General features: G+C 40.7%; 1 protein-coding gene across 1 annotated transcript; it reads left to right on the top strand.

The window, feature by feature from the left end:
- The first annotated feature begins 796 nt into the window (after nt 1-796).
- On the top strand, nt 797-24,319 carry LOC141265634 (cytosolic non-specific dipeptidase-like). The gene is made up of 12 exons (XM_073678942.1): nt 797-948; nt 3,807-3,917; nt 5,657-5,800; nt 5,879-6,041; nt 6,817-6,899; nt 9,333-9,530; nt 12,919-13,003; nt 15,451-15,611; nt 16,898-17,062; nt 20,504-20,645; nt 21,135-21,282; nt 23,695-24,319. Exons 1-12 carry the CDS (start codon nt 946-948, stop codon nt 23,756-23,758), a joined length of 1,467 nt encoding a protein of 488 aa, XP_073535043.1. The 5' UTR covers nt 797-945; the 3' UTR covers nt 23,759-24,319.
- The last annotated feature ends 1,026 nt before the right edge of the window (nt 24,320-25,345 follow it).

Raw genomic sequence — 25,345 nt, 5'->3', positions numbered from 1 at the left:
TTGTAGTGCGGCGGAGGTCACACTGTGCAGTAATGAGCCAGTGACCCAGCAAAGTTCAACTTAAATGTCTTTATTTTCCAAAAACTCACAAAGTAAAGGTGATTGGTATCCTCTGGATCACAGCCGGGTCGTAACAGCCGTGGGCGACGGCACCTCCGTTTCGCGTTGAGGTGCGCCAGGAGTTTTGCTTTCCTTGACTCTGTGTTTGCTTCACACAGGCCTGTGTTGCAGAGCCACTTGCTCTACAGCTTGCAAACAAAACACTGACACACCCAGACCTTTGCTGCAGGTTTTTAAATGGAATCTGTGGCCATGAGCCACTTGTAAGACCTGGCTGGAGGGAGTGAACCGCCCCACTGCCACCTGTAGTTCACTTCCAAAATAAAAGCTCATGCCGGATTTTCTTAGCTCCAACTTAGCCAAATAGCTTGACCAAGCTTAAACTTTACTTTTATTCTACACTGCAACCACAGCTGTGTCTATGACTGCAATGCAGTCCAGCGGGTTCAATATGCCTCTAAGTGCATCCTAGGAGACACATACCGTCCCTTGCATATGATCCCTCTCACTACCTCACAATATATATAATTATTCGTGATAGCCAAATAGTTGTTTTGTTGAGTACCACTGTCTCCTCATTCTCTGCGATGTTGCATCCTTGTACCTGTTAACAAATATTTGCAAAAGTAATCCCTTCTCAGCACCTTATAAGCCATTGTAATACAATGCTGATAATAAATGAGTGTTGCCAGATAAACATTTACTTTTCAGAGATTATTAACCAAGTATTTAGTATTACTAACTCTATCTCACTCTGCTACATCTGATTCAGGCAGCGAGGACTGGCACAAGGGAGTGGCTTGTCCCCACAGCATATAAATCCTAAATCTCTCTCCAACACCCAGTAGTGATCTCTGCTGGACACGACTGTACAACACTCCAGCCATGGTGAGAGAATTCTTATTTTCCTTGTTTGTATCTTCTCTCCTGTATCTTCTTTGTCAATGCTTTAGCTAGTATCACTCTGCTGTACATGGCCGATACTCATTATCATCACATACAGATATTTTCTACCAGCAAAATATATATATATACAGTTATATGAAAAAGTTTGGGCACCCCTATTAATCTTAAGCTTAATGTTTTATAAAAATTGGTGGTTTTGCAACAGCTATTTCAGTTTGATATATGTAATAACTGTTGGACACAGTAATGTTTCTGCCTTGAAATGAGGTTTATTGTACCAACAGAAAGTGTGCAATCTGCATTCAAACAAAATTTGAGAGGTGCATAAGTATGGGCACCACACCAGAAAAGTGACATTAATATTTAGTAGATCCTCCTTTTGTAAAAATAACAGCCTCTAGTCGCTTCCTGTAGCTTTTAATGAGTTCCTGGATCCTGGATGAAGGTATTTTTCACCATTCCTCTTTACAAAACAATTCCAGTTCAGTTAAGTTTGATGGTCGCCGAGAATGGACAGCCCTCTTCAAATGATCCCACAGATGTTCAATGATATTCAGGTCTGGGGATTGGGATGGCCATTCCAGAACATAGTAATTGTTCCTCTGCATGAATGCCTGAGTAGATTTGGAGCGGTGTTTTGGATCATTGTCTTGCTGAAAGATCCATCCACTGCATAACTTCAACTTTATCACTGTTTCTTGAACATTATTGTCAAGAATCTGCTGATACTGAGTGGAATCCATGCGTCCCTCAACTTTAACAAGATTCCCGGTTTCCGGCATTGGCCACACAGCCCCAAAGCATGATGGAACCTCCACCAAATTTTACTGTCGGTAGCAAGTGTTTTTCTTGGAATGCTGTGTTTTTTTGCCGCCATGCATAATGCCTTTTTGTATGAACAAACAACTCTATCTTGGTTTCATCAGTCCACAGGACGTTCTTCCAAAAAGAAATTGGCTTCTCCAAATGTGCTTTTGCATACCTCAGCCGACTCTGTTTGTGGCGTGCTTGCAGAAACGGCTTCTTTCGCATCACTCTCCCATACAGCTTCTCCTTGTCCAAAGTGCGTTGTATAGTTGACCGATGCACAGTGACACCATCTGCAGCAAGTTGATGCTGCAGCTCTCTGGAGGTGGTCTGAGGATTGTCCTTGACTGATCTCACCATTCTTCTTTTCTGCCTTTCTGATGTTTTTCTTGGCCTGCCACTTGTGGCCTTAACAAGAACTGTCCCTGTGTTCTTCCATTTCCTTACTATGTTCCTCACAGTGGAAACTAACAGGTTAAATCTCTGAGACAGCTTTTTGTATCCTTCCCCTGAACAACTATGTTGAATAATCTTTGTTTTCAGATCATTTGACAGTTGTTTTGAGGAGCCCATGATGCCACTCTTCAGAGGAGATTCAAACAGGAGAACAACTTGCAAGTGGCCACTTTAAGTAGCTTTTCTCATGATTGCATACATCTGGCTATGAAGTTCAAAGCTCAATGAGGTTACAAAACCAAAAAAGTGCTTTAGTAAGTCAGTAAAAAGTAGGTAGGAATATTTAAAACAAGAAAATGATAAGGGTGCCCATACTTATGCACCTGTCAAATTTTGTTTGAATGCAGATTGCACATTTTCTGTTCGTACAATAAACCTCATTTCAAGGCAGAAACATTACTGTGTCCAACAGTTATTACATATATCAAACTGAAATAGCTGTTGCAAAAACACCAATTTCAAGAAAACATTAAGCTTAAGATTAATAGGGGTGCCCAAACTTTTTCATATAACTGTATATATATATATACATAATACATATATATATAAATATATATATATTTATATATATAAATATACTGTATATGTATGAGCTGCTGACTTTTTTGTTATAATGTAGCATTGACCAGCTAGAAATTGCAATTGGGGATTATCAGGTTTTTGATTTTTCTTATTTCATAAAGTCCTATAAAATTATTTCCATAATATTCTTACGTGTACAAGACCATCTAAAATATACTGATTTCTTATGGTTGGTTCACATCTACGTTGGACGCTTCCCCCGGTCAGAGTTCCATACAATATAGAGATACATGTTTCTTTAACAGTTGTCCTGCTACGTCATAGGAATTAATCTGCCCGGCGCCTGCACTTAGAACCACGCTGCCTGGAGGAAATTAACTTTATTACCCCCAGCAGTGTTCGGATTCCAGTTATAGAGGTGGCACCGGTGCCGGTTCAGTCACCGCTCTGTGTATAGAGAGCGGCGGCTGTGATCATGCCCCCGGCACTGACTGTCAGCCTCGTCTAATGCTGAGCTGCTGTCAGTCAGCGCTGGGGGTGCAGTTACAGCCACCGCTCTCCATGCACAGAGCGATGATTAAACCCGCGCTGACGCCTGCACCTCCCCTATGACTAGAACCTGAATGCTGCCGAGGAGAAGAAGGTTAGTTTCCGACCGGCAGCGTGGGTCTAAGTGCTGGCGCCGGGCAGATTCACAATGCTATTAACTTGCAGATTAACCCCATATCTGCAGATTAATAGCATTTTCCAGGTGACAGGTTCCCTTTAAGGGTTATTATCAAGATAGTAAGCTATCTCCTATGCATAATAAAAGGGATAACTTCGTAATCACTGGTAGGGCTCAGCTATTACACACAGACAATGAATGGAGTGGAGGTGGAGCATGCTCTGCACACCCCCATTCTCAGGATTGCTGGGGTCCCAGTGGTCAGACCTCCAGCAATTAGTAAATTATTCCCTATCCTATAAAAAGGAGATACCTTACAGCTTGAGAATAACTCTGTACCTGTGACAATTGTCACACTTTCTGGGGCTTCTTTTTTCTTGTTTTACAGATTTTTCTACTCTACATGGTTTGTTTGCTGTCTGGTCACGCTTTCTTATCTCCTGTGCCAAATGATCCATTGTTTAAGCACATTGACGATCATAAGGATGAATATATTCAGGTAAGAGGTTTAGTTCATGAATCATTATTTAGGGAATACTATTATATGTTAATAGATTTCAAAGGAGTTTTCCAGAAAATAAAAATATAGCGAAATAATCAGTACATAGTAGGTTACATATTGTACTGATATGGTCCTGATAGCCCAGGTGACCCTATTTTTTGCCAGTCTCTGTATTCTGGCCGCCTTGCTTTTAGTCATGTGCACTCACTCTCAGGACAGAGTTTACTGTGCCAACACATGACCAAAGCGATGAACGAGTCCGGATGACTGCTAATTTCAATAGCTTAGCCAGCCCCCTTGTGTAACACAACCCATGTACATACTTAGAAGGGGGATGGCTTAGCCATGTAGATAGCAGTCAGTCAGCCCCCTTAAATGACTGTTATGGTCACATTTTTTAATTATTTCTTATTTATTTTCAAAAGACTGTTCTGCTCACACATAACAGAGGAATGTCTGTGCATAAATAAAATGCAATCTAAGGACAAAACAGTCAGTTGGGCCTTGTTCAGACATAGTGGAATTAGAATGAAATTTTACAGTGTAAAAATATAGGAGGGTTTCCACAATAAAATCCATGTTTTACATATTGATGATTTTCTCTGCATTATAAGGGTGACATCTGTGGGGACAACTTTTTGTTTTTCTCATTGCTGGGAATTAGATGTTGAAAACCCCATCCACATGTAGACTACTCGAAAATTGCTGCAAAACTGAGGTCCAGCGTGTGAACCACAAACCTGCAGCAATTACTCCAATCTCCCCTACTGCTTTGTGTCTACAACTCACATGTGGACCAATGCATAATTACATAACAAATGAACCTCCCCCCTTCCCCGTAGTCTGATTCTAGAGTCATATTTCCGACTATTCGTCCCCTATTTCTACATATACATTTATTAGATTAGCAAGAAGAGGAGGAACCCTGAAACTAGGAAGTATTGTACAGCTATAGGATTAGACGATGAAGGCTTTATTTATTGCGTGCCCTGCTGAACATTCAGTTGCGTATTGGAGGCACCTTGTTGCAATGGCCATATGGGAAAATCACCAGGCTGGCAGCACATAATACTTATTACATAGCCTAAGTATATAACACAGGCATGTAAAACCTAGGAAGGAGTTGGGAGAAGACATCAAAAGTTCAAAAGTAGTTCTAAAAATGGCTAGATTGCAATATATTAGAAATATTCCAACCTCCAGGACAGTTTTCAGCTTGAGTATTTTCTAGAACTGACCTTCAAATAAAGAATTACAGTCCAACGCAGTTGGCACAATGTCAAGAGCAGCAGAGGCATGCCATTGGTGCAACCTGTGCAGTCGCGAAAAAGTCCAACAGGTGAGGAGGCCCATTTCTACCTCCAAAGCAAGTGGGATTGAAACTGCAAAGGGCCGTATATTGTTCTTGCACAGGGGTGCTCTTCTGTCTGTGTCCAACTCTGAAGAACATGTAGGATATAACTTTGGCCAGGAATAGGACCGGCAACATTAATGTTTAGCTACTGGGGATATGTCTTTGTCAAAAGCTGAATTTCAGTTTTTGTCTGAGGTTCCTCCTGAAACTGAATAATGACTGTTGAGAATGTGGAATACTATATGTCCTACTAACAATTAGTATAGTTGATGATAAATTCAGTATAATCTATGTCCTATTTGTAGAAAGCATGATCAATAACAAAGTCAGAACATTACACCAAGAACAAGACCAACATTTTACTAATCTAAATTTCTTTCAGAGATTGAAGGACTGGGTCGCAATAGAGAGTGATTCCAGTGACCCGTCCAAAAGAGACCAGGTTGAACACATGATGCAAGTGACAAAGGATTACATCTTGCAGATAGGTGGAAAAGTAGAGATGGCAGAACTCGGCGAGCAAGAGGTCAGTATGCTGCATCATCTGCCATTAGTGGACAGTGCTAATAATGGTTCATCCAATGATTAATTACATTTATTTCAGTATTCACCTGGAATAAAGCTTCCTCTGCCACCAGTGATTCTTGCAGAGTTTGGAAATGACACAAACAAGCCAACTGTCTGCTTCTATGGACATATGGATGTACAACCTGCAAAGAAAAAGGATGGATGGAAAACAGAACCATACACCCTCACAGAGAAAGATGGCAAGTCATGCAAAACTTAGAATTTGTCATGGATTCTATATCTATTCTATGCAAAGACATCACAGCATATATTCTTGAAAGGTTTGCTTCGTCTCTTTCAGGAGCGCACAACTCCTCTTGCTCCGGCTTCCTGTTTGCTGAGGGAAGCAATGAATACGCACAAGCAGTATGGTTGTATTGCTTGTCCAGATTGAGCGCTGTGAAGCAGCTTTACCTCTGCAGCATGAGAGACGCACAGGGGCAGCTTCAGCGATCCGGCCAGCTTCAGAGCTATGCTTGCACACTCTAAAGCCTGCAAGTGACACGCAATGTGGCCACTAAACTTGTTCCCGATAGAATTAAAAATCCCTCCGATCTTGAGAATGGAGAGGGCTGTTTATGTGAGGTAACCTGTAAAGTTGCATGTTTTTACAAGCACTTTGCAATTTTACGCAATAATGAGGATGAGACAAACAATTTAAAGGGGTTGTCCTTTATTATGACATTGAATTCTGCAGTACCCGGCAGAGGTCACTAAATAGTGCACGGCGTGATAGCGTTCCCACTGTACACCCCTTATATCTGAGCTCTGCCGGTAGGGAGCAGCTGATCAGTAGCAGTACCAGACCCACATATCTCTGATACTGAACACCTATCATAGAGGTAGACCAACATTATCATAGCAGTGGGCATCCCTTTTAATGTTGGAGCCTAGGTTTATAGAAAGTATATTGTGTCTGACCTTTTTTTTTAAAATTTATGATATTAGATATGTATATCTTCTCTTATTTTAAAGGTAATCTTTTTGGCAGAGGAGCTTCTGATGACAAAGGACAAGTTCTGGCTTTGCTTCATGCCGTGGAATCTGTTATGAAATTAGTATGTAATTTTGTTCCTTTATAAAACATTTACAGCCTGATATATTAGAATATACTGTAGGGAAATGTTATAATAGTGAGTTATGTGGAGGTAATGGTAATCTGATTCCCAATGGCAGTTCTTCTGTAGCTGTGTATTACTGCTGCTTGGAGATGGGACTAGCTCTCCTGGTGTCCAGGGCAAGATTTTTAGAATACGGAAAGAACGTCATCCCTGAGTCCCCACATAACATGCATATTTTGCTCTGCTCCCTAAAATCGAATTTATTGTTCTTACACTTAAAACATCAGAGTTTTTTTTTTCTCAAAATCCATTACTTCCACCACTGTCCTCAATGGCACTCTAGTAAGCTGCCTGCTCCGGATAGAAGCAACCTGGCCATACAGAAAAGACCTCCCCCGACTCCCCCATACAGTGAAGGAAATAATTATTTGATCCCTTACTGTTTTTGTAAGTTTGCCCAGTGACAAAAACATGAACAGTCTATAATTTTAAGGGTAGGTTCATTTTAACATTGAGAGATAGAATATCCAAAAAAATTCCAATAAGTATTTGATCCCCTACAAACCATTATGAGTTCTGGCTCATACAGACCAGTTAGACGCTCCTAATCAACTCGTTATCTGCATTAAAGACAGCTGTCTTACATAGTCACCTGTATAAAAGACTCCTGTCCACAGACTCCATTAATCAGTCAGACTCTAACCTCTACAACATGGGCAAGACCAAAGAGCTTTCTAAGGATGTCAGGGACAAGATCATAGACCTGCACAAAGCTGGAATGGGCTACAAAACCATAAGTAAGACGCTGGGTGAGAAGGAGACAACTGTTGGTGCAATAGTAAGAAAATAGAAGAAATACAAAATGACTGTCAATCGACATCGATCTGGGGCACCATGCAAAATCTCACCTCGTGGGGTATCCTTGATCATGAGGAAGGTGAGAGATCAGCCTAAAACTACACGGGGGAAACTTGTTAATGATCTCAAGGCAGCTGGGACCACAGTCACCAAGAAAACCATTGGTAACACATTACGCCTTAAAGGTTTAAAATCCTGCAGTGCCCGCAAGATCCCCCTGCTCAAGAAGGCACATGTGCAGGCCTGTCTGAAGTTTGCCAATGAACACCTGGATGATTCTGTGAGTTATTGGGAGATGGTGCTGTGGTCAGATGAGGCAAAAATTGAGCTTTTTGGCATTAACTCAACTCACCGTGTTTGGAAGAAGAGAAATGCTGTCTATGACTCAAAGAACACCATCCCCACTGTCAAGCATGGAGGGGGAAACATTATGTTTTGGGGGTGTTTCTCTGCTAAGGGCACAGGTCTACTTCACTGAATCAATGGCAGAATGGATGGAGCCATGTACGGTAAAATCCTGAGTGACAACCTCCTTCCCTCCGCTAGGAAATTAAAAATGGGTGGTGGCTGGGTCTTCCAGCAAGACAATGACCCAAAACATACAGCCAAGGCAACAAAGGAGTGGCTCAAAAAGAAGCACATTAAGGTCATGGAGTGGCCTAGCCAATCTCCAGACCTTAATCCCATAGAAAACTTATGGAGGGAGTTGAAGCTCCGAGTTGCCAAGCGACATCCTCAAAATCTGAATGATTTAGAGATGATCTGCGAAGAGGAGTGGACCAAAATTCCTCCTGACATGTGTGCAACCCTCATCATCAACTACAAAAAACGTCTGACTGCTGTGCTTGCCAACAACGGTTTTGCCACCAAGTATTAAGTGTTGTTTGCCAGAGGGATCAAATACGTATTTCTCACTGCAAAATGCAAATACATTTATCTAATTCATACAATGTGATTTTCTTGATTTTTTTTTGGATATTCTATCTCTCAATGTTAAAATTAACCTACCCTTAAAATTATAGACTGTTCATGTATTTGTCAGTGGGCAAACTTACAAAAACAGCAAGGGATCAAATAATTATTTCCTTAAAAGTATACAGGAACGCTAGGCTTGGCATATTGATCCTGTGTTCTCTACAGAAGAACCGCTGCTAGGGCCATTGAATTCCAACTAACTGATCCTCCCCCATCCCCCACAACATAATCTGTAAGGGGACATACAGGAGGCCATTAGTCGGCCGATCCCCCAAAATCAGCGTTTTCAGCCGTCTTTTATCTAATGTGTATGGGGGTCTTTATTCTCCAAGGGCATGTATATTAGTTATTGGCAGATGTGTAACGTCACCCTACAGCAAGTCTTATAATTATACAGTATGCCCTCAGAAAGTACATTTTTAGCTGATCATTTAGAAAGATGAGGTCTTATAATAAAAAGGTTAATTTTTTTTTTACAATTAGGTCTAGCCATTTATTAGTCCTGGAAAATTAGGATTTCTTTTTAGGATGTTTGTTTGAAAAATGTATGGCTGAATGTTTTTCGTTATGTATACTGATTTATACTTCATTTTTCAGGGTCTTCCAGTAAATGTGAAGTTATTCATTGAAGGAATGGAGGAAGTGGGGTCAAATGGTCTTGAACGGCTTGTGGAAGAGAAAAAAGACACTTTTTTCTCCAATGTTGACTATATTGTGGTAACGGATACCCCCTGGCTTAGCACAAAACCAGGCATCACCTATGGAGCCAGGGGAAATTGCTACTTTTTTATAGAGGTAAGTTATTCCATACATTCTGTCTGCGATTAATAACACTAGGAATTGACAACATGAAATGTATATTTTTAAGTATTATAGCCATGTGTGTTAGATATAAAGCTGAGATTTTATCCTGTAAATATGTCAAATTTACTCGTGCTACATTCTATGAATAGGAGAAATAGAGGTGATATGTGCCGACCTCATTACTTTACATTACCTCTATGCTGACGACACACAGATCTACCTCTCTGGACCCGATATCTCCTCCCTACTAACCAGAATCCCACAATGTCTGTCCGCCATCTCATCCTTCTTCTCCGACAGGTTTCTAAAACTCAACATGGATAAAACAGAGTTCATCATCTTTCCACCCTCTCATTCACATCCCCCATCTGACCTATCCATCAACATCAATGGCTGTTCACTCTCCCCAGTCCCACAAGCTCGCTGCCTTGGGGTAACCCTGGACTCTGATCTCTCCTTCAAACCACATATTCAAGCCCTTTCCACCTCCTGCCGACTCCAACTCAAAAACATCTCCCGGATCCGTGCATTCCTCAGCAAAGACTCTGCAAAAACACTAGTGCATGCCCTCATCATATCCCGCCTCGACTACTGCAACCTCCTGCTCCGTGGCATCCCTTCCAACACTCTTGCACCTCTCCAATCTATCCTAAACTCTGCTGCTCGACTAATCCACCTGTCCCCCCGCTATTCCCCGGCCTCTCCTCTCTGTCAATCCCTTCACTGGCTCCCTATTGCCCAGAGAATTCAGTTCAAAACTCTAACCATGGCATACAAAGCCATCCACAACCTGTCTCCCCCATACATCTGTGACCTAGTCTCCCGGTACTTACCTGCACGCAACCTCCGATCCTCACAAGATCTCCTGCTCTACTCCCCTCTTATCTCCTCCTCCCACACTCGTATACAAGATTTCTCCCGTGCTTCCCCCCTACTCTGGAACTCTCTACCCCAACATATCAGACTCTCGCCGACCGTGGAAACCTTCAAAAGGAACCTGAAGACCCACCTCTTCCGACAAGCCTACAACCTGCAGTAAACACCACTGCATGACCAGCTCTACCCTCACCTACTGTATCCTCACCCATCCCTCGTAGACTGTGAGCCCTCGCGGGCAGGGTCCTCGCTCCTCCTGTACCAGTCGCTGACTCGTTTTGTTAAGATTATGTAAATGCTTTTGTTATGTATATCCCTATCACATGTAAAGCGCCATGGAATAAATGGCGCTATAATAATAAATAATAATAATAATAATAATTACAGAATCCAACCTATCCTCAGCTTTGTTCTGCTGGAACAGCACTGTAGTACCACTTTAATACACACGTACCTTGGCCAGTGTTTTGCACACATATTTGTAAGCCAAAACCAGGAATGGACCATAAGAGGAAAATGATAGCGAAAGGATTTGTGCATCTTCCGTGTGTAGGACCCACTCGTGGTTTTAGCTTACAAATCCTGATGTAGAATACAGGCAGTGAAAGTGGCGTAAGCCAGTAGGTACACGCGCACACATGTAAGATTATCCCATGCACCACTAGTCTAGCTCCAAGCTTGTTCGGCTATCCACCCAGCCCACACAATGCATATAGCCGAGTCAGAGGCACCAGAGACTTTGTTTAAAAAATGTCATCTTCATTAATACCATCTTTTTAAAAACCATGTTACTACTAGTGATGAGCGAGTATGTTCTGTTAACCCTTTCGGTGAGCATGCTCGGGTGCTCGCCAAGTATCTTCAGCGTGCTCGGGTGTTATATTTCAGTCACTTTGTGCGCATGATTTGTGACTCATCACTAGTTACTACGTTTCGGCAAACCGTTGCTTTTGTCAAGCAAAAAACAATACAGAACAAAAATAAAACTTGGCTAGTAAAGAAAGAGACACATGGCAACTATTAAAAGGGAATCTGTCCCCGAGTGTTTGCTATCCCATCATATTGTACAGCTGGAGAACCTGATTGCAGCGATGTGTCGCTTTTACTGGACTGCTTGCTGTAGTTTTGATAAAAGCCATGTTTTATCTTCTGGAGATCTATCAGCTGAGCGCTGTATAACAGAACTCATGAATATGGAGGACTACATGGCAGCAGGTTTTCTAGTTCACTAGTGATAATTTCCTGCTGATTTAACAGTGATTTTCTCAAAGCTACAGCAACCAGCCTGAAGTAAGTGTCACAAGTAACACATTGCTGTAATCCCGATCTCTGTCTCTACTTTATGCTACTCTCAGATGGCAAAAGGTGGCAAAAACCTGGTGACATATTCTCTTTAACCCCTTACCAACATAAGACGTAGTCGTGCATCATATGCCAGCTTGCTGACTTTGATGCGGGCTCAGGAGCCGAGTCTGCATCTCTGCTGGCAGATGTTAGCAGAGTTACAGTATTCAGCCATCATTTTCCTGTAAAAGCTGCACATGGAGCAAAGCTGTTAACGTATTAAATGCCACTATCAATCTATGACAACAACATTTACAACACGACAGAGGGGGGGCGCCATTCTAACGGCCCATCGTCGCTCCTGTGACACCCATAGTTTGCTGTGACAGCCAGGGTGACTGTGGTATTGCTATATACTGTACAGCACAAGCAATTGAATAAGCGCAAGGCTAACAAATACAATAAAACATTTAAAAAAAGTTTTAAAAAATATGAAATTAGATTATTACATGGGATAAAAGGCATCTACTATAATAAGAGATTGGAAAAGTTGGACTTGTTTAGCTTAGAACAAAGATACCTCAGGCGATCTCATTTATATGTATAAATATATGTGTGGTCAGTACAAAGGACTAGAACATGACTTATTCCTTCCAAAGACCATACTAAGGACCAGGGGGCACTCATTATGGGTGGAAGAAAGACGATTCCAACATTTAAATAGGAAAGGGTTCTTTACAGTCATTACGGGTGGAAGAAAGGCGATTCCGGCAGCTAAATAGGAAAGGGTTCTTTACAGTCAAAGCAGTCAGACTGTGGAATGTCCTACCACAAGAGGTAGTAATGGCCGACACTATAACAGCATTAAAGACGGCGGGATGATTTACCCGATACACATAACATTATGGGTTATAAATAATCTAGACATAGAGAATGTATAACTGGTGGAGACAGGCTGAATTTGATGAACCTCTGTCCAAAATGGGTCAAAGCCAAAAAAGAGCATCTTTAATTTAGAGCAAAAATTCTTGAAGCACGTGCTCCATTTCGAAGAGTGTGGTGCAAAAAAAGGCAACTAAAAACCACAGGAAAAAAAGAAAAGTGACTTAAAAACCCAACCAGTAATGAATTGGGCCTTAATGTTCTATACCATAGCTTTGTGTGTCACCATGTACGATTACTACAGTGCAATCTCTATTCGTCTCTTATCATCGTGCAGGTTGAAGGTGCAAGACGGGACCTTCACTCTGGCGGGTTTGGAGGAACCGTATATGAAGCTATGAGTGATTTAATATATTTACTTGGTAATGTACAAAGACTTTTCTTTAACAAAGATTATACAACTCAGTCCTTGGTCTCCTTTCTGCAACCTTACACATAGACAGGAAATGGCAATTCTCACATTTCTATGTGATGGATAGACTACAGGGATTGTATGGGGTACCACAGCTGGCAATTCACTGACAAGGACATCAAACCCAAACACATCTCAAAAACAGCACTATGTAAGTGCACCCCACAAGGACAGACACCCTATTTTCCTAAACAGCACTACTGGGCCTGGCGGCATCCTGCAAAGATGTATAATATGAGGCTTGTATCACTTAGTAGATAGATGAAAGGCTGCACTCCAGCAAGCGTTTCCAGTTGAAAAACTTTTATTGCTTCAAATACACATTAAAACCTGGAGCCGTTGAAGCACGAGGCAGGTGCGAAACGGCCGTGGTCCAGAAGGTACTCCGCTTCCCCCGCTCCAGGTTTTAATGTGTATTTGAAGCAATAAAAGTTTTTCAACTGGAAACGCTTGCTGGAGTGCCGCCTTTCATCTACTGTATCTACTAAGTGATCTGGGCTGGGCGATCTCTGGCCATCAGTGGACTGACACTCATGGAACTCTGTGAAGGTAGGCGATCTGAATAGTGCCGGTTTTTCTGTTTTTTACTCACTTGCTCTGAAGTTGAAAAATATGAGGTATTAGTTAATATTTTGGCTAAAATATGAAAGCTTGCAACTCACACGAATGGGTGCAACAGTTTGCCAAAATTAGAGAAACCTTCTATTTTGTCTGTTTAATGGATAAAACACCACCAGCAATCAAAACTTCTGGTATTTCAGTTGCTATGATTTGAGAAGCTCTGGAGAGGGACAGAAGCGCACACAAAATAGGGCACTGAAGTCTGGTAAGGGATAGGTATAATTGATGGTAGCACTCACCTAAAAGTGTTGTGTGCAGGCCTCTGCTGCTGCCCCGTGGCTGGAGGAAATGGTTTTTCCAGAGGTATAAAGGCAAAAATGGAAGCTGCCACGTTTAGACTGGCTCGCTGCGGGAATAAAGAGCCTTGGGATTCCAAAACGGTTTTTATTAATAATAATAATACCAACGTGTTTCTGCGCCGGACTGGCGCCTTTCTCGAGGTATAATAATCAAGTGACACTTGAGAAAGGTGCCAGTCTGCCGCAGAAATGCGATAGTATTAATAAAAACCGTTTTGGAATCCCAAGGCTCTTCATTCCCGCAGTGCAGCCAGTCTAAACCTACCAGCTTTTATTTTCGCTAGTTGCTGTGACTTGACAGTCTTTTTTTAATAGGTCCTCTTTAAATGAACAGCTCAAAACAAGCAGTAAATAATATGCAATATATTTATTAGCCCCTTGATAGAAAAAACAATAAAAGTTAACAATATAAAATGGCACCTAAATTGCAACTCTGCTGCAAAAAAAAAACCAAGGCTTCTTACAAATTTTTCATAGGAATAATATAAGTGTAATAACCTTTAGAAAGTCAAGGTCTTGAAAGCCACAATAAACTGGGCCTGGTCTGAACTTTTGGGGACTGCTACAAGGCTGGGAGTGCAGAATTTAGGTATTTTTGATTCATTAATGTGGAGGAGAACATTTCTTGAACTATTATTTTAAAATATTGACCTTATTGTGGGCCCCATCCTGGTATATATGTCTTTCTTCCTGGCCCCATCCTGGTATATACAGTATATTCCCCATTCTGGTATATATGTCCCTTATCCTGGCCCCATCCTGATATATCTATCCCCCATCCTGGTATGTGTCCCTTATTCTGAGTCCCTTCCTGGTACATATATCCCCCATTCTGGTATATGTCCCCCGTTCGGCTGCTGTTATTTAATCTATAGAAAAAACGATAATAGAAAAATAAACCATTATACTCACCTTCCCTTCGCTCCCCTGCTTTTCCTCTTCTGGAGCGCATGACGTCACTTCCATGCGCCCCCAGTCACGTGCACACCGACGTCAGCTGCTGGCCTCTGATTGGCCAGCAGCGTGTATTGGCGTGCACGGACCCACTGGGTCACTGAGCCGCAATACACTTCAACTTGATGTGCATCTAAGGACGCACATCCAGCTGAAGTATTTGCTGGCTTTGGCGGGCACCTCACCCGCCGGGGCCAGTCGCGGTGGTGAACTCTGCCACCCCGGTAGTTATGACCCTATTTCCAGGTAATTTTTACTGCACAATGAATAACCAAAAAATACAAATCTCAAAATACAATGGATGAATTTTTTTTTCCAATGTTACCAGACTTGGAATTTTTTTTAAGTGAATGATGACATTCAAAACTACAACTGGGCTCTGAAAAAGCAAGCCTTCCTATGGTTCTTTGAAGAAGGATGGGAAAAAATTTCGAAATGCTAAAAATCGCCCAGTAATGAAAGGCTAATTATTTTTAAAGTATATAAGTATGACATGATCAAATTTGTCCTGGTCTTTTTCCAGGTGTGCTGGCCGATGTGAATGGCAAAATTCTGATTCCCGGTATTTATGATGATGTTTTACCTGTTACTGAAAAAGAAAAAGAATTATACAAAGATCTTGTATTTGACTTGAAAGATCTGAAAAGAGACACAGGAGTAAAGACATTTTTACACAGCACAAAGGTAAAAAAAAGTAGCATCTCTAGCTCTTAAATAACATTCAGTTTATCATAAGCAGCAAGTTGTAAAATGTAGTAAGAATATGTGGCATAAAAATTACATTTTTACTTTCTAAATTTACATTAAATGGGTTTTCAAGTCACCTGATCACTGCAGCTAGTCACAGGCAGCAGCGGTCCTGTGACAGGGAAAGAGTGATGTCATCACTTCCAGTGATGGTGCAGACCATGGAGTGGCCTGTGCTGGATCCACAGTGCTGACAGTAGATGCATATGGCAGATTTTAATAATGTAACAGAATTCAAGTCCCAGGTCATCATTGTTATCAGCTTTTCGAACCTCTTTAAGTTTGTAATTTAATTTTATGTTTCTACAAAGGTCTTTCTAGCACCTTTCATATTAATGTCTTGTTCACTTTTGCATATCTTCAATCAGTATTGTGGCAGAGGTATGACTGGAAATTTGCAACTCTTCCATGTTTTGGTTTACAAATACTGATGCCAAATACTGACCCAAATTCTACTGTATCACAGGAGCCTCAAGTTGAATACCATTTAAAGAAGCACTCCTCCCATCAAAGTTTTCATCCTTTTAATATAGTGCACTCATCATATTACATAGCACAGTGTACTTACAATTGTTCATTTTGCCTTCTCCCCAGTAAATTCTTCTGTTTCCAATTAAGTCTATGACATCACGTAAATAAAAACAGACTAGCTGATTCCTTCGGAGATCTACGGTATGTAGAAACAGGAAGTCTATTTTCCCTGTATGACTCATCAGTCACTGCAAAAGTCCCGGCAGGGGGGAGAAGCAGAGCACCTGGATCAGGAGTCAAGATACTTCCTGTTTCAACATAGAGCAGAGAAAAGAGAAGAATTTACTGGGTAGAAACGCAAAATGAGCAATTGTAAGTACACAGTGCTATATAATATGATGGCTGCAATATATTAAGAGGATAAAAACTTTGATGAGAGTAGTGATTCTTTAAAGAAAGTGTCACGAGTATAAGGAGTTTGAGCTCAGTTTGTCTTTTTTTTGCCCCTTGACGTGCTGTCAAATTCTTTTGCATACTGAGTAGCTAAGCTGTGGTCTGACCCTAGGGCTTTAATAAAATTGTACATTTAGCATGTAGAAATAATTTCTCTACATGTTAATATGACGAGTACAGTACAATTAATAAGTCACCTCCATTTCATTGATTCATACAATTAAGATGTCACATACATTCCATGGACAGAAAACAAACTCTACTGCCATGTTGGACTAATTCCTGTTCTTCTTTTTCAGGAAGATTTACTGATGTACAGATGGCGTTTTCCTTCTCTGTCAATCCACGGCATTGAAGGGGCCTTTTCTGGATCTGGAACTAAAACTGTTATACCTGCAAAGGTTATTGGGAAGTTCTCAATTCGTCAAGTTCCTAAAATGAACCCATCACTTGTTGAGAAACAGGTATGTTTATAATGTCATATTTATCAGGTTACATTAATTATTTGCCATATCTACAGTGATGGCTGAAAGTGTTGGCGCTAGTGATGAGCGCGCGTGCTCGTTTAACCCTTTAAATGAGCACACTCGCTCATCACTAGTTGGCACCCTTTAAATTGTTCCAGAAAATGAAGTATTTTTCCCAAAAAATTATTACAATTGCACATGTTTTGTTATAAACATGTTTATATCATTTGTGTGTATTGTAACAACACAAAAAAACAGAAGAAAAGGCAAATTGGACATAATTTCACATAAAATTCCAAAAATGGGCCGGCTAAAATTTTCTGGAACAATTTAAAGAGAGTCAACACTTTCGGCCATGACTGAATATTATCATGCAATAGATACAGTCATATGCTTCCTGTAGTTCTTGACCAGGTTTGCACACACTACAGCAGGGATTTTGTCCCACTCCTCCATACAGATCTTCTCCAGATCTTTCAGGTTTCAGGGCTGTCGCTGGGTAACATTGGGTTTCAGCTCCCTCCAAAGATTTTCTATTGTGTTTAGGTCTGGAGACTGGCTAGGCCACTGCAAGACCTTGAAATGCTTCTTACGGAGCCACTCCTTAGTTTCCCTGACTGTGTGTTTCGGGTCATTGTCATGTGGGAAGACCCAGCCACAACCCATCTTCAATGCTCTTACTGAGGGAAGAAGGTTGCTGGCCAAAATCTCGCGATACATGACCCCATCCATCCTCCCTTCGATACGGTGCAGTTGTTCTGTTCCCTTTGCAGAAAAGCATCCCCAAAGTATGATGTTTCCCTCACCATGCTTCATGGTTGTGAAGGTGTTCTTGGGGTTGTACTCATCATTCATCCTCCAAACTCAGCCAGTGGAGTTGATACCAAAAAGTTCTATTTAGGTCTCATCATTTTGGTCTCATTATGTTCTCCCACGCGTCCTCTGGATCATCCAGATGGTCATTAGCAAACTTCAAGCGGGCTTGGGCATGTGCTGATGTGAGGAAGGGGACCTTGCATGCCCTGCAGGATTTTAGCCCATGGCGTAGTGTGTTACTAACAGTAATGTTTGAGACTGTGGTCTCAGCTCTCTTTAGGTCATTGACCAGATCCTCTCATGTAGTTCTGGGCTGATTCCTGACCTTTCTCAGAATCATCCTTATCCCATGAGGTGAGATTGACAGTCTTGTGTTTCTTCTATTTTCTAATAACTGCGCCAACAGTTGTTGCCTTCTCAACAAGCTGCTTGCCTATTGTGCTGTAGCCCATTCCAGCCTTGTGCAGGTCTACAATTTTGTCCCTGGTGTCCTTAGACAGCTCTTTGGTCTTGGCCATGGTGGAGAGGTTGGAGTGTGATTGAGTGTGTGGACAGGGGTATTTTATACAGGTAATGAGTTCAAACAGGTGCAATTAATACAGGTAATGAGTGCAGAGTAGGAGGGCTTCGTAAAGAAAAATTAGCAGGTCTCGTAGAGCCAGAATTCTTGCTGGTTGGTAGGTGATCAAATACTTATTTACATACAATAAAATGCAATTTTACTATTTAAAAATCATACAGTGTGATTTTCTGAATTTTTTTTTAGATTCTGTTTCTCACAGTTGAAGTGTACCTATGATAAAAATTACAGACCTCTTCATTCTTTGTAGGTGGGAAAACTTGCAAAATCGGCAGCGTATCAAATACTTATTTTCTCCATTGTACTTAAAGGAATTCTCAGAGAATGTGATAAAAATCGCCACTGTAACATATCTCAAGCTGTAACTCATTCTAATCATGTATCAGATTGAGTTGCCACCTAAAGAAACAGCGTGAGAGCGAGACATGTATCTCAACTGTCAGAGGAGCAGCACCTTGATCTGCTCACTCATAAAGCAGGGCTGTAGTAAAAAGAAAAAAAAATCACTTGTGCTCTGCCAAGTGAGCAGACTGGGCTATTTTCTCTGGCCTCAGTCTTTGGAGTTCAGTCCATCTCTACACCCTGTTGTAAACCAGTCAGGCTAACTGAGAAGAGCGGGTTTACAAATGAGCACCGAGAGCTGAAGCTTCAGAAAAACAGCCCGTTCTGCAGGGCAAGTTTTTTTTTTCCTTGCTATAGCCCTGCTCCATGACAGAGTGAACAGATAAATTCACAATGCTGCTCCTCTGACAGTTGAGAAATGTCTCAAGCTGCATTTTTTTCAGGCAGCAACTCATCCTGACACATGACTAGGACAGCTTGCAAGGTTGGAATATGTCACATCAGTAATTTTTATCACATTTTCAGAAAACCCCTTTATTGACCACTTACAATTTACACATAAGTTAATTGTTTATTTGCTTCCTAAATATAAATTGCTGCTGCAAAGTGTCTGTAAGTCAAGCTTACTGCTTTACCATGAATGTCCATCTGAGCTCCTGGTTCTAACCGGAAGGAGGGGACGGGGTTGTAAAAAGATCTACAGTAGAGAGGGGAGAAAGTATATCAGGGAGGGCAGAGAAAACAGGATGTAGACATAGAAGAAAATACTTGGAAATAAATAAATACATGTTGGCAGCAGATTAATCTCTCTACTGTCCAGCCGTTCAACAGTGAATATATATTTATTCAGGAGCAAAGTTAACACATCTTACAACTGGTATTTCTTATAACTTAGGATCTTAGCATCTTGTCTGTCAGCTTGCAAAGTGGAAGTAAAAACTGTGCTCCAGCAAATAGTAGTTGATGCAATATATACAATAATAAGCATTATTCCAACAATACAATATTGGAGCTGTGCTGGTACATGAACATAGGTGAAGAGAGCAGCACCTTGACTACCCAAGGACTGTCACCTCCAAAAACGTTAGTGGAGCAGTGACTACAGGGAGAAAATGAAGTTATATTCTACCTGCACACAGTAAGGAATTTGCAATCACTCGTCAGTAGTGTGAATGCAGAGTAGACTGTCAATCAATGTGCAGGGGAGTGATTACAGCGCCCTCACTATGTAGTGAATGGTGACTGTAATAGTTCTTGGCACCGCCCTGATGACTAGAAGTATGCACCTACAGAGAGAATCTAACTTCATTTTCTCCCTAAAACTGCTGATCCAGAAGGCCAAAGACATTCTGATAGGGAATTTAGACTGTGAGCAACAATGGGGACAGTGATGACATTGTCTTTAAAGCGCTTAATGGCGCTATATACTGTAATTGAGTAAAATAAATAAAGTATATGACAGCCAAACATGATTTAAATGCCATTTACTTGCAGATTATCACTATATCTGATTTCCTTATAATATATAATTACTTATAGATATGTGAGTGATGTGAAAACTTTGAACTAGAAAACTTTGTATAAAAAATGATCTAATGCTTTATAGTCCTACAAGTAGGATCCAGGTCCAAGTACCTACAAATGAAAGTAATCTCTAACAAACTACCATTCACAATGTAATATTTTTACAATTTTACCAGGTATCTGAGTACCTGGAAACCAAGTTTGCAGAACGGAAGAGCCCTAACAAAATGAAGGTAACCATGATCATAGGTGCACAGCCCTGGTTAGCAAATATGAATGAACCCCAATATCAGGCTGCTCGGAATGCAGTGAAAAAAGGTAATCTAGAAAATGTCTGTTCAGTAAAGGCGTTCATTAGTAATATAATTAATAGAATGTATAGCAGCATACATATTTTTAATGAATATAATTAAATATAATTAATATTTTTTAAGTAGCATATTGATACATAAGATAAAGATGTTATAGAAATAGTAGAGGTATTTATGCTCTAATATAGACCACGTGTTTATCCAGGAGAAAATGCTATAAGCTACATTAATGCTGCAGCCCTTTTATTCATAGAAATGGCGGAGTTAGAAAGTGATGACATATCCTAGCAATATACCATTATTTTCCCTTAAGAGTGGAATATAAGCACTATTCACTTTTAAACCATCTGATAGTGACATAGTGATTCTTGGGACAATCCCTTTAACTACTGTTAGGACTTTAGCTGCAGCGCACTAATGTAATCACAATGCACATTGCTGAATGCTTAATGTTCTGTTCAATTTCTGTAATCTGCGATATATCTCTGTTCGCTAGTGTTCAACATTGATGCGGACATGATCCGTGCAGGAGGCACAATTCCAATAGCAAAACATTTTGAGGATGTTTTAGGAAAAAGTGTCATGTTACTCGGAGTTGGGGGACCAGATGATGCTCCTCATGGCCAGAATGAGAAAATAAGCCTGTAAGTTTTTAGATTTTATACATTTTAAAGTGAAGTTGTTTTGTAAAACATATGAAGTGTCTTATAAACAATTTCTTTACATGTACAGTACTGTCCAAAAATTTTAGGTAGATGTGGAAAAAATGCTGCAAAGTAAGAATGCTATCAAAAATAGAAGTGTTTGAGGTTTATTTTTATCAATTAAAGTTCAAAGTGAATGAACAAAACAATAAATCAAAATCACATCACTATTTGGTGTGACGACTGACTGCCTTCAAAACAGCATCAATTCTTCTAGGTACACTTATACAGTTTTTCAAGAAACTCAGCAGGGAAGTTGTTCGAAACCTCTTGGAGAACAATATCATCACTTCCAGGGCTTCTTGTTTTTTTTTTAATGCTGAAGATAGTTCTTAAAGGGGTTGTCAAATCTTAAATTACAAGTCTGCAGTCAGTGTGAGGATTCTCAAATCTGCAGTCACAGTGTGACTGCAGACTTGTAGCCTAAAGGGGTTGTCCACTAATAGGACAACCCCTTCTCATTCCCCATGTTTGGCCCCAATAAAATAAAAAAGCTTATACTCACCTCATGTATCGGCGTCGTTCAAGCGGTGTCAGTACTCGAGTTCCCGGGGCTCACATGCGGTAGTTATGACACGTGAGCCCTGCGCCAATCAGCACTGGCTTTGTGGTCTCATGCTTTGGATGTATATGTAATCAAGTGGGAGCTGCAGATGTCTTTCTCACCTCCTCTTGATTACGTATAGGTCTGAAGGCGGGGACAGTGACGCCAGTGGTGATTAGATGCCAAGCTCATGCATCATAACAACCGTACGGGAACGCGAGTGCCGACACCACAGGAACGGCGCTGGCATGGGAGGCGAGTATAAACTTCTTTGATTTTATCGAAACATGGAGAATGAGAAGGTGTTGTCCTAGTAGTGGACAACTCCTTTAAGACCGGACAACCACTTTAATGACATTGGCTGTATGTTTTGGGTCGTTGTCCTGCTGCAGAATAAATTTGGAATCAATCAGACAGCTCCCTGATGGTATTGTATGATGAATAAGTATCTCCCTGGATTTCTCAGTAATGAAGGCACAACTAATCATGACCAAATCCCCAACTTCATTTGCTGAAATATCCCAAACTTGGAAGGAACCTCCACCATGCTTTACTGTTGATTGCAGACACTGATTCTTCTACAGCTCTCCAGCCTTCCGTGCCTTCTGTTACAGCCAAATATTTCACACTTTGTCTCATCAGTCCAGAGCCCCTGATGATATTTTTCTGCACCCTAATACCTGTTTTTGTAGTTGAATCTCTTGGCCTTGTTGCTTGAAGGTATGGCTTTTTGACCACAATTTTTACAAGAAGACCACTGTTGGCCAGTAGACTACATCTGAGTGTCCATCTCCAATAGACATATACCGCCAAAATGATGCATGACAGAGCACACAGTGACTCCATCTGCACCATTATAGTCAATGGCCCCATCGGTGCATATGCCCGAATCCCATTTTGAGGGGGGTTCGGACGTAAGCCTCGATGGGGCTACTAAACATAGGAGAAAACGCTGTGTGAAAGGGCTCTAACCTGTCTTTTAATCATTTAAACCTCTTTTCTTTCTGGGTTGCTTCGGTTCTATGAGTGATTGACAGATATTTCTGTATGTGCTTATACAAAAAAAAATGTCATTCACTGAAAATACCGCGCACTGGACCAAAAATCTGAGAAAGATCAGAAGTTTAAAGGGAATCTGTGAGCAGGTTTTTGCTATATAATCCGTAAGCAGCATGATGTAAGGGCAGAGAGCCCGGTTCTAGCGATGCATCACTTTCTGGGCTGCTTGCTGAAGTTTTGATAAAATCACTGTTTCATCAGCAGGAGATTATCACTAGAGGACCACCCACCACTGATTAGCAGCGTTTTGCTTATGCATAGTGTACACAGAAAGTTGTAGTTTTGATAGAATCCCTTTTTTCCCTGCTGTAGATGTAGCAGTCATCAGAATGCTGAGCTGTGTAAAAACCTGCCTCCACCCCGATTGGCAGTTTCTTGTGTACACTGTACATTTCAGCAAATTGCCAATCCGTGGTGGGGTGAGGGTTACACGGATTAGCTGGACTGTCTGGCACGTGACACCTAGTCCTGCAGTGATAATCCCCTTGCTCTTAAAACACTGATTATTTTGAAACTACAATAAACTACTGTGACACATCCCTGTCATCCCATCAGATTAAATGGCAAAAACCTGCTGTCAGATTCCCTTTAAATGATTAAAATACAGGTTATACTGAATCATTTTTCACAAAACAATATCTCACTCCGCTCAGCTCCTCCTCTATAACGTGGTGTCCGCAGATTAGACTGCATTTTTCTGATGACATTCTCTTTAATTCAATTTGATAACACATATTTTTTCTTTTTAGGTACAACTACATTGAAGGAACAAAATTGTACGGATGTTTTCTGCAAGAACTTTCATCCGTCTAATCCTACTTGGCTGTTAAAAATATAATATACATTGCTTTTGTCTTGCTACATCATCTGTATGTGATATATTAGCAATTGTATACAAATACAGATTTCTAATAAAAAGAAGAGAAATTCTACATAGTTAATCACACTGTTCAGCATCGCAACAAAGGGAACAGGTTAAATATTAACAACAAGCTCTAAAAGCCTGTAATTAATATAGCCATTATACATGAGCATCTGCCTTGGCAGAAAGGAGTTTTATGCAACATTCCTGCTTCAATTACATAATGCTTATAGACTTCATTTTCAGTGTATCAAGGCAACAATCTGGCAATGGAATAATTGGAAATATTTTAGGTACACATGACGAGAAAGATCTGTGAATACAGTATCATCTGCGCTCCTTCCAATGAAGGTTTCATTGCCATTAATGACTTTAACCGTTAATATTAATGACAATGACACTGCTCTGTAACCTCTTATGTGGGGTGTAGGTTGTATATGGATTTACATTCAATTCACTGCATCCTTGTGTTACAAAATAATAAACCTATATTTTGCTTTTAGCACATTAAACTGTATCATGCAATTATTTGTAATAGGACTAGGAAAAGTCACCACAACATTTAGGCCCTGTTACCGCATAGAGGAAATGTGTTTTTCAGAGAAGATCTACTTTAAAGATCCATAACCGAAGACCAGACTTGTCCTGGTTTTTCCCAATGCTGCTAGACGTAGGTCCTATTGCTTACATAGGAGAGACCTATTAATCATCTCTAGCAGCGCTGGGAAGAGCTTCAAAGTTTATTTTCTCTGAAACGCTGGAGCGTTCCAGGCAGTAATATACTGTAACATACAATCATGCAGCCAGCCTTTGATTCATGCTGCCCACGATTTGACAGGTTCCCTCTAAGAGAATTTTTTTATTTCCTTTACGATCATGGATCTAATATCTGTTAGAAAGGAAGGGTTTGTTTCATAAATCATTTTTTCAATACAAGATTAACAAAATCTTTTATCATTTGTGCTAGGAAGAGAGAACCCACATTCTCGATATTTGGTTTTGGCAACTCATGTTTTAGAAAAAAATACACATGAAGCAATTAAGAAGAATAAATTCACAGAGGTCGTTCATAAATCTCTAGGTGCAAGTTACTACCATGCTAGGATAATTGTTTAGGGTATTCCGATTGCTCCCCTATCCCTATAAATCATCCACATGAGATCTGTTTGGGAAAAAAAAACCACTAGTGAAAGTGACCATAAAACAAGCCACTCAACACCTCTTAGAGTCAATTAACAGCAGAAGGAAGGATCCAGAGTCTTTTAAATGTCACTTATGGTCAGATACGGCTGACCGGCACACGGTAGTGGCTTAAGTAAGAACGACTAAGCAGACTTACTGCTCACAGAGAAAAATAAAAGGAAAAAATCTTCACCCTGACTGCACCAGGGCGTATGTTCCCTCTTTTACGTTAGGAAACCACTGATGCATTGCAGAGGTTCAATGTTTTATATCAAGGTTTTCTGTCATTGGGGGCAGATCATCTCTTTCTCTTTGGTGTTATTATGGACGAAGGAATAAATTGCCATTTATGTAGG

This window comes from Phyllobates terribilis, unplaced genomic scaffold, assembly GCF_046119375.1.
Source record: "Phyllobates terribilis strain yellow unplaced genomic scaffold, ASM4611937v1 Scaffold_4__5_contigs__length_816908805, whole genome shotgun sequence".
Lineage (NCBI taxonomy): Eukaryota > Metazoa > Chordata > Amphibia > Anura > Dendrobatidae > Phyllobates > Phyllobates terribilis.
The sequence above is the reverse complement of the archived record's forward strand: the minus strand, read 5'-3'. Positions and strand labels throughout refer to the sequence as shown.

Bases quoted from the DNA above. Each gene is read 5' to 3' on its own strand.
- LOC141265634 (XM_073678942.1), top strand. The intron at 5,801-5,878 runs GTCAGTATGCTG...CATTTATTTCAG, and splicing joins CAGAACTCGGCGAGCAAGAG to TATTCACCTGGAATAAAGCT. The intron at 20,646-21,134 runs GTAATCTAGAAA...TCTGTTCGCTAG, and splicing joins TCGGAATGCAGTGAAAAAAG to TGTTCAACATTGATGCGGAC.